This window comes from Dipodomys ordii, unplaced genomic scaffold, assembly GCF_000151885.1.
Source record: "Dipodomys ordii isolate 6190 unplaced genomic scaffold, Dord_2.0 Scaffold179, whole genome shotgun sequence".
In the NCBI taxonomy this organism is placed as follows: domain Eukaryota; kingdom Metazoa; phylum Chordata; class Mammalia; order Rodentia; family Heteromyidae; genus Dipodomys; species Dipodomys ordii.
Window position 1 is genome coordinate 1,213,361 of NW_012267395.1, and position 8,391 is coordinate 1,221,751.

The following is an 8,391-nucleotide window of genomic DNA, read 5'->3' on the forward strand; positions in this document are numbered from 1 at the left end:
CTTCCCCTGGCCCGCCCTGGCGCCTCCCTCCAGGCCCCTGGGTGCCTCTTCCCGACCCCGCGGGGGGCCCAAGACCCAGCGAGCGGGAGCGGCCGAAAGGCAGGCGGTGGACCCGCGTTCCCGCTCCGCAAAGCGGCGCCGTCCAGCTTCCGCCGCCCCGGCGCGCCGTGGTCAGAGGGACCCTCATTCCACCCAGGCCCGGCTCGGCCTTCGAGGCTGGAGTAGCTCTCCTCCCGTGTCCCGGACGAAGCCGCAACCAGAAGAGGACTCCTCAGCCACGAGGGCGCGCCGGCTGTCCACACTACCGCGGCCCTGGGCGCCGGGCACCACGGCACCTTCCCTAGTGCGACTGCGCGGGAGCCCGGGCAGCGGGAGGCGCAGGCAACTACACATCCCGGAGTGCACTGCGGCAGGAAGCTGCCGCCGCCTCTGACCACGCCCCGGAAGATAAGGCGGCTCGCCGGCTCGCCCTTTCCTCTTTCGGCCGCGCTCGGGAGCAGGTAAGCGGCCGCTTGGCGTTTTGGCCTTGTGTCCATCCGCCGCCATCCGCCGCCTTCTGTCGCTGTCTGCTGTCGCTTGTGGAGCGGGGTCCCGACCTGCACCCCAGGCGACTCTTCTGAAGGCGCGGGCGCGTCCCGGGGGGGTGGTCCCGGGCGCTAGGGCCGGTCCCGGGCCCTGGGGTTGACGGGGCGCTGACGCTCGGCCGCCTTCACACCCGCAGCTATGGGCCGTGTGATCCGCGGGCAGAGGAAGGGCGCAGGCTCCGTGTTCCGCGCGCACGTGAAGCACCGCAAGGGCGCCGCACGCCTGCGCGCCGTGGACTTCGCGGAGAGGCACGGCTACATCAAAGGCATCGTGAAGGTGCGGGGGCCGCCGGCCGGGCGGGCGGGGGAAGGGGCCCCCCGACGGCCGCGCCGTCACGCTGCTGCCTTCCCCAGGACATCATCCACGACCCCGGCCGCGGGGCGCCCCTCGCCAAAGTGGTCTTCCGCGATCCCTACCGGTTCAAGAAACGGACGGAGCTGTTCATAGCCGCCGAGGGCATCCACACGGGCCAGTTCGTGTACTGTGGCAAGAAGGGTGAGCCTTGTGGAGAGGTGGGGAGCCGGTTTGGCGTTCTCGGTTTCGGCTCCGCTGGAACCTTTGCTGGCGGAGGCCTCAAGTGGGCGATCCATGTGGGTCCACTGGGCCTGAGAGAGAAATCAATATAGAAGCGCTTGAAAGAGACTGAGGGCTTGACGTTGGACGCTGCCATCGCCGCTTTGGGGATTGCCTGGGGAGATGTTTCACGTTGCTTTTGACTTCTCGGTACCACTTCTGTTGCAGCCCAGCTCAACATTGGCAATGTTCTTCCCGTGGGCACCATGCCTGAGGGTACTATTGTGTGCTGTCTTGAAGAGAAGCCTGGGGACCGGGGCAAGCTGGCTCGGGCCTCCGGGAATTACGCAACTGTCATTTCACACAATCCCGAGACCAAGAAGACCCGTGTGAAGCTGCCATCCGGCTCCAAGAAGGTCATCTCTTCTGCCAACAGAGCTGTTGTTGGTGAGTGCCAGACAGGTCACACTGAACACTACCAGTCTAGAAGTACTAGACTCTGGAACTTGAATGACTACTTTCTTCTTTTTTTGGGGGGGCTTGAACTCTGGGCCTGGGCGCTGTCCCTCAGCTCTTCAGCTCAAGGCTAGCGCCCTGCCACTAGAGCCACTTCTGGTTTTCTGAGTGGTTAATTGGAGATAAGAGTAAGTTGAGTCCTGTTCAGTGTTTTCATTCCAGGATTATGTTCACAAAATAAGTAAGGCTGTTTGCAGTAAGCTTTGTCACGTTGGGGGGGGGTTTCTCAGATGTTGAGGATGTTCTGGCATCCCCGGGCAGCTGATCTCATTTTAAGTATTCAACCTGATGGAGAGTGGTTTGACTTGAGAGACAAAGAGGTTTCTGTGTTAGTTCACTGTATGTGTAGACGCCCTAGGATGGAGTCTACTAAGTTTCTATCTAGTGGTTGTGAGAGTCCTTTGAGAGTGATCATTGCAGAGATGTAGGGAAATGGTAGAGGGCCAATGGAGGTTTTAACTGTGGTGTCCTGTGATGCACATCCTCGAGGTATGTGATCTTTCCTACAGGTGTAGTGGCTGGGGGAGGCCGAATTGACAAACCTATCTTGAAGGCTGGCCGTGCCTACCACAAGTATAAGGCCAAGAGGAACTGCTGGCCCCGTGTACGGGGTGTGGCCATGAATGTAAGTATTCTAGAAATGGGGAGTGGAGTACCTGGGGCTAAAGTGCCTTATGGCTGTCCCCTACTGGGGAATATTTGTAGTAGAACCACTAAATGGTGATTTGTAGCCAAAGGGCACACTTGATCCTATTATAGCCTTCCCAGAGCAAGTTGGGGTCACCCTTACACTAATGCCATCATCTCCCTTTGCCTGTAGCCTGTGGAGCATCCGTTTGGAGGTGGTAACCACCAGCACATTGGCAAACCCTCCACTATCCGTAGAGATGCCCCTGCTGGACGTAAAGTGGGTCTCATCGCGGCCCGTCGGACTGGGCGGCTCCGTGGAACCAAGACTGTGCAGGAGAAAGAGAACTGAAGCGGAAGGGATCAATAAAACATGTCTTTGGCTATTAGGTTGTGCTTACGTATGTTTCTGTGGTTTCAGGGTTAGGGATCATGCTGTGGAGCCTTTTGGTAGAATGAAGGTTGAAGAGACTACCAGTGAGATGGGCTGTAAGACTACAGGACTAGGAGTTTGCTCCCCAAGGACGGGCTCAAAACCATGGCATAACGAGCTGGGACTTGGGTTGGTGTCTTTTTTTGTTTGGTCAGTCATGGTGTTTGGACTCGGCCTGGGCACTGTCCCTCAGCTCAAGGCAAGTGTTCTACCATTTGAGCCACCACCACTTGAGGTTTTCTGGTGGTTTATTGGAGATAGAGTCTCACAGCCTTTGCTGCCTGGGCTGACTTTGAACTGTGATCTTCAGATCTCAGCCTCCTGAGTAGCTAGGATTACAGGCATGAGCCACTAGCACCTGGCTGTTTATTTCTTGAGTTCTTGCCAAGTAGCCCAGGTTGGCTTTCAAAACTATCCTGGCTAAGACCTTGGAATTCTGGGATTACAAGCAGGCCCCAGGATGCCCAGTTTTTTATTTAGTGGTTCTGGAGACCGAACTCAGCATTATACCTGCTAGATAAGCACTTTGCTTGGCAGGTACTTGAGTTTGAATCCTAGTCTTAGACCTGAAAAAAAAAAAGCATTTAAATTTTGGGCTGGGACTGGCCTAGTGGTGGAATGCTTGCCTAGTATGCGTGAAGCCCTGGGTTCGATTACTCAGTACTACATAGACAAGCCAGCAGTGGCACTGTGGCTCAAGTGGTAGAGTGCTAGCCTTGAGCAAAAGCAACTCGGACAGTGCCCAGGCCCTGAGTTAAATCCCCAAGACGTGAAAATAAACTGTTTGGATCCAAGGTTGTGGGTTCATCGCTTCAGAGAGATACTTTTTCTGACTAATCTTTTCAACTCATGACTTTATTACACCTAATGTTGCATGTGTTTCTTAAAAATCTATATAGCTGGGCACCGGTGGCTCACGTCTGTAATCCTAGCTACTCAGGAGGCTGATATCTGAGGATATCGGTTCAAAGTCAGCCTGGACAGGAAAGTCTGTGAGACTCTTATCTCCAATAAACAACAGAAAACCGGAAATGGTGCTGTAGCTCAAGTGGGAGAGCGCTTGCCTTGAGCTGAAGAGCTGAGGGACAGCACTCAGGCCCAGAGTTCAAGCCCCACAACCGACAAAAAAAATTCTGTGTACATATGCTGCAATTTTAAACAGCTGTGCTTACTTTGCACACAAGCATCTGCTAACATTAGATTACATTACCAAGAATTTTTGTAGGATTCATACAGAGGAGGCTTTTTCTTTTTTTTGGGTTCAGTCATTGGGGCCTGAACTCTGGGCCTGGGCTCTGTCCCTCAGCTCTAGGCTAGGGCTCTACCACTTGAGCCACAGCACCGCTTCTGGCTTTTTTCCTTTTGCTTACGGGGTGCTGAGGAATCAAACCCAGGGCCTCATACGTACTTGTGCAAGGCAAGTGCTCTACCACTGAGCCACCTTCCCAGCCCCAGAGGAGGCTTTTTCTAAGGAGATATTTTCAGGGTTTCAGCTCCACTAACTTGTGTCTGATGTATCCCCAGACTGAGTTTAGCACCTGCTATTAATGAAGCATTCTATATTTTCTCCAATATATGAAGAGAATACTTGTTCTTTGCCAGGCCTGGGGCATGAACTCAGGATGTGGACACTACCTGAGCTGCTTTTGTTGTTCCACCACTGTATCTGGGAAGTATACCACTTGTTCCCCCCTCCCCCCCATTAAATAGTTGTACATAGGAGCTATAATTCCCTAAGTCAGGTTATGAGTACAATGCTTCCTGGTCAATGCTACCACTTCCTGCCTCCTGTCCCTAGCATTACCTTCAAAAACTTTCCCATGCTTACAGCTGGAAGGAGTTGAATTTGAATCTCAGATAAGAATTTAGGCTTAGACTTTTTGTCAGTTGTGGGGCTTGAACTCTGCCTGGGCACTGTCCCTGGGATCGTGGGCTCAAGGCAAGTGATCTGCCACTTGAGCCACAGTGGCACTTCAGTTTTCTCTTGGTTAATTGGAGATAAGTCTCAGGACTTTTCTGCCCATGCTGGCTTTGAACCTCAATCCTCAGATCTCAGCCTCCTGAATAGCTAGGATTACAGGCATGAGCCATTGGCACCTGGCTTAGGCTGAGTTTTTAGCAATGCTAGAATGAATTAAAATCTTAAGAGTTAGTGGGATGGAATTTTTTTTTTTTTTTTGCTCGGTCATGGGGCTTGAACTCTGGACCTGAGCGCTTTCCATACACTCTTCAGCTCAAGGCAAGCACTCTACCGCTTCTGAGCCACAGCGCCACTTCTGGTTTTCTGGTGGTTTATTGGAGGTAAGGGTCTCATGGAGTTTCCGGCTCGGGCTGGCTCTGAACCATGATCCTCATGTCTCAGCCTCCTGAGTAGCTAGGATTACAGGCATAAGCCACCAGCACCTGGCTACTTTTTTTTTGTAATGTGAAAAGGACATGCCATTTGTGGGCCCGGGGTGGAATTCTATGGTTCCAATAAGGTTTATTAACCAGAAGTTTATGTAGCCCAGGCTGGCCATAAATTTACAATCCTCTATCAGCCTGTGGAGTGTCAAGATTACAGGATTTATGCCACCAGTTGTTAGCTGAATTTCAGTTGAATTTTTATGAAGCATCAGATAAGCTTTTCAAATTTTACATAAGTTATCAATGACAAAGCTTTCCTTTTTTTCATGCAAAACAAGCATTTTGTTATACTTCAATTTCAGCCCCTTCACCATATCCAGTGACATCCTATTCACACACTTCAGGGTTTTAATACTAGGAATAGTCCAGTATGCTAGAATAAATAGAATGGTTATATTTAGTAAAAGCATATAGCAACCTAAAATAAAGCATTTTATTTGGAATGGAAGAAAGTTTTTTTGGGATAAGACCCTTCCTTACTCATGTCAAACTACTGTCAAACCAAAAAAGTATTGTGGCTATCTTTATATCAATATCTTAATCCTAGGATGACTCACCAATATAACTTCAAGATGATAAAGAAGACAAAGGCTACCCTCTTTAGTCTTTACACAGGGGAGGCACAGAATCGGCCTGTGACAGGGTCATCAAGGTGAAGGGAGTCCCACAGAGTTCACAGGAGCTCCTCCCTCCCTGGGAGGCTGTCTGTGTCCTGGTGTGTTTTCCAGCTTGGTCCCTGAAGGCCAGTCACCTCATAGCTTCTTGTGTACTTTCTGGTGCTGGATCAGGTGCCCGTGCTGATTGAAGGCACGCCCACACTCCCCACACTCATAGGGCTTCTCCCCTGTGTGTATACGCTGGTGCTGGATGAGCACTGAGTACTGGCTAAAGGCCTTGCCACAGCTGTTACACTCGTAGGGCTTTTCACCAGTGTGGGTTCTCAGATGCACAATCAGAGTTGCCTTTAGGCTGAAGGACTTGCCACACTCAGTACACTGGAACGGCTTCTCGCCTGTATGAATTCTCTCATGCTGGACCAGAGACCGGCGAGCACTGAAAGCGTGTCCGCACTCCCCACACACATAGGGTTTCTCCCCTGTGTGTACCCGCTGGTGTTGGATCAGATGTGAGTGCTGCACAAAGGCCTTCCCGCACTCATAGCAGGCATAGGGCTTCTCTTCGGTGTGGATACGCTCATGGTTCATCAGGGTTGACCGATGGCTGAAGGTCTTGCCGCACTCGCTGCACTCATAAGGCTTCTCTCCAGTGTGCACGTTGTGGTGCTGGATGAGGACAGAGCGGTCACTGAAGGCTTTGCCACACTCGCTGCACGTGTAGGGCTTCTCTCCAGTGTGGACCCGCTGGTGCTGCAGCAGTGTCCTCTTCACACTGAAGGTCTTGCCACACTCACTGCACCCATGAGGCTTCTCCCCAGTGTGTACCCTCTGGTGGCTCCGCAGCACAGTGCTGTGGTTGAAGGCTTTCCCACACAAGGGACACACATACGGCCTCTCCCCGGTGTGGATCCGCTGGTGCTGGATGAGATGTGAGAGCTGCGTGAAGGCCTTGCGACACTCCAGACACTCATGGGGCTTCTCTCCTGTGTGTATCTTGTGGTGCTGAGCAAGGTCTGAGCTCACTCTAAAGGCTTTTCCACACTCATTACATTCATAGGGCTTCTCACCCGTGTGGATTCTCCTGTGCTTGCTGAGGACTGAGCTCTGGCTGAATGCTTTCCCACAAATGTTGCATACATAGGGTTTCTCACCAGTATGGATTCGCTGATGCTGAAGAAGATGGGAACTCCGACTGAAGCATTTCCCACACTGGATGCACATGTATGGTCTGTCCCCACTAGAAGCTGTCTGGTGCTTTGTGACTGGAAGCTTATGAGAGCCAACAGGGTTTGAACTCAGGCAGAAGCTTTGCTCTGTTTGGTGATGTTCTTGCTCAGTCCTTCCCACGTGTGTTTTTCCCGGAATCACTGTTACTTCATTGGAAGCTAACGGCTTTAAACTTAAGTCTATAGTTTGGTTTTCTTCCTTCGTTTTGCATTCTGAAACAACAAATCCACAATAAAGCTAACACTATTCAAAACTGCAGAGAGCAGCCTTAACATCAACTTTGCTGATTTCTGTGGAGAAATCAAAAGGTGGCATATCCCGAGATAGACTTAATTCCATGGGGTGAAGAGGGAGATATCAGCTTCAGTCTGAGATGATGACCTACGCAGAGGGCACACAGGCTCACAGCCCATCCCTGTGTCACCATACTCAGCCCTTCTGGTTGTAGTTGTGTGGACTGAGCTTCCAAGGGCCACATGAGACAGAAGTGCAGGACCTCTAGGTCTGTACAAGTCTTGCAGGGTAATACAGTAGCATGGGAGCAGCAAAGGCTAGCCTGGGCAAGGGAGACCTGAATACTTAATATGTAGGAAAAGGAATGTTATCATGGGCCAATGTGGTGAGTGGTCAGAGCTTCTGTGTAGGCGGAAAATACACACACACACGTGAATTCAGGGGCTTGTGCTTGCTAGACAGATACTCTACTGCTTGAGCTATGTCCCCAGTCCTTGAGTCATTTTTGGCATAGAATCTTATGTTTATACCCAGGCTGGCCTGGGATTCTCTCATTTATGCTCCAGGTAGCTGGAATGACAAGCTCGAGTCTTTGTTCTGATACTGAGATTGCTTTTGTTTGGGTCTGGGCTGGCCTTAATCCTCCTGATGTCTATTTCTTGAGTGTCTGAGATCATAGGCATTATAATTATTATAGGGATTATAGGCATGGGCCACACTACATGTGGCCTCTGTGGAAAATAATGTCGTATAGGGGACCAGGAGCTATGCAGTAGGAATGTTACCTTTATTCTGGAGGTGAGGCCTGTGGAGAAGGCAGTGTGAGTGGCTGGCAGGGATGGGTGGAGTGGGTGGAGACACTTTTAGGATCAAGCCATGAGCTCTGGAGGCTTTGTATAGGTGTAGGTGCTACAGAGGATAACTCTATTTCACATCTCAGACAGATGTTAAGGTTAAGAATGACTCTCAAAACTGGGCACTAGTGTTCATGCAGTAGCTACTTAGAAGGTTAAGATGGGTGGATTGTGGTTCTAGGCCAATCAGGGCCAAAAAGTTCACAAGACATCCTTAACCAGGGCTGGGAAGGTGGCTCAGTGGTAGAGCGCTTGCCTTGCATGCCTGAGGCCCTGAGTTCGATTCTTCAGCACTACATAAGCAAAAAGAAAAAAGCCGGAAGTGGCACTGTGGCTCAAGTGGTAGAGCGCTAGCCTTGAGCTGAAGAGCTGAGGGACA

The 8,391-nt window shown here is 51.3% G+C and overlaps 2 protein-coding genes across 4 annotated transcripts in view; one reads left to right on the forward strand and one right to left on the reverse strand.

Annotated features, from left to right (window-relative positions):
• The first annotated feature begins 428 nt into the window (after window positions 1-428).
• On the forward strand, window positions 429-2,630 carry Rpl8 (ribosomal protein L8). The gene is made up of 6 exons (XM_013033909.1): window positions 429-500; window positions 722-861; window positions 939-1,080; window positions 1,327-1,545; window positions 2,124-2,239; window positions 2,435-2,630. The coding sequence occupies exons 2-6, from the start codon at window positions 724-726 to the stop codon at window positions 2,591-2,593; spliced, it is 774 nt and encodes a 257-aa protein (XP_012889363.1). The 5' UTR covers window positions 429-500; window positions 722-723; the 3' UTR covers window positions 2,594-2,630.
• Window positions 2,631-5,499: 2,869 nt separating this feature from the next.
• Znf250 (zinc finger protein 250) overlaps window positions 5,500-8,391 on the reverse strand; it is a 16,978-nt gene continuing 14,086 nt past the window's right edge. For all 3 annotated transcript variants that reach the window (XM_013033885.1, XM_013033886.1, XM_013033887.1), the window contains exon 5: window positions 5,500-7,136. In XM_013033885.1, coding sequence (XP_012889339.1) covers window positions 5,833-7,136 — 1,304 coding nt within the window. In that variant the 3' untranslated portion in view covers window positions 5,500-5,832. The remainder of the gene's footprint in view (window positions 7,137-8,391) is intronic.

Coding starts and splice junctions, on each gene's coding strand:
- Rpl8 (XM_013033909.1), top strand. CDS start 724: ATGGGCCGTGTGATCCGCGGGCAGAGGAAGGGCGCAGGCTCCGTGTTC. Junction 862..938: donor ACATCAAAGGCATCGTGAAG/GTGCGGGGGCCG, acceptor TGCCTTCCCCAG/GACATCATCCACGACCCCGG. Junction 1,081..1,326: donor CGTGTACTGTGGCAAGAAGG/GTGAGCCTTGTG, acceptor CTTCTGTTGCAG/CCCAGCTCAACATTGGCAAT.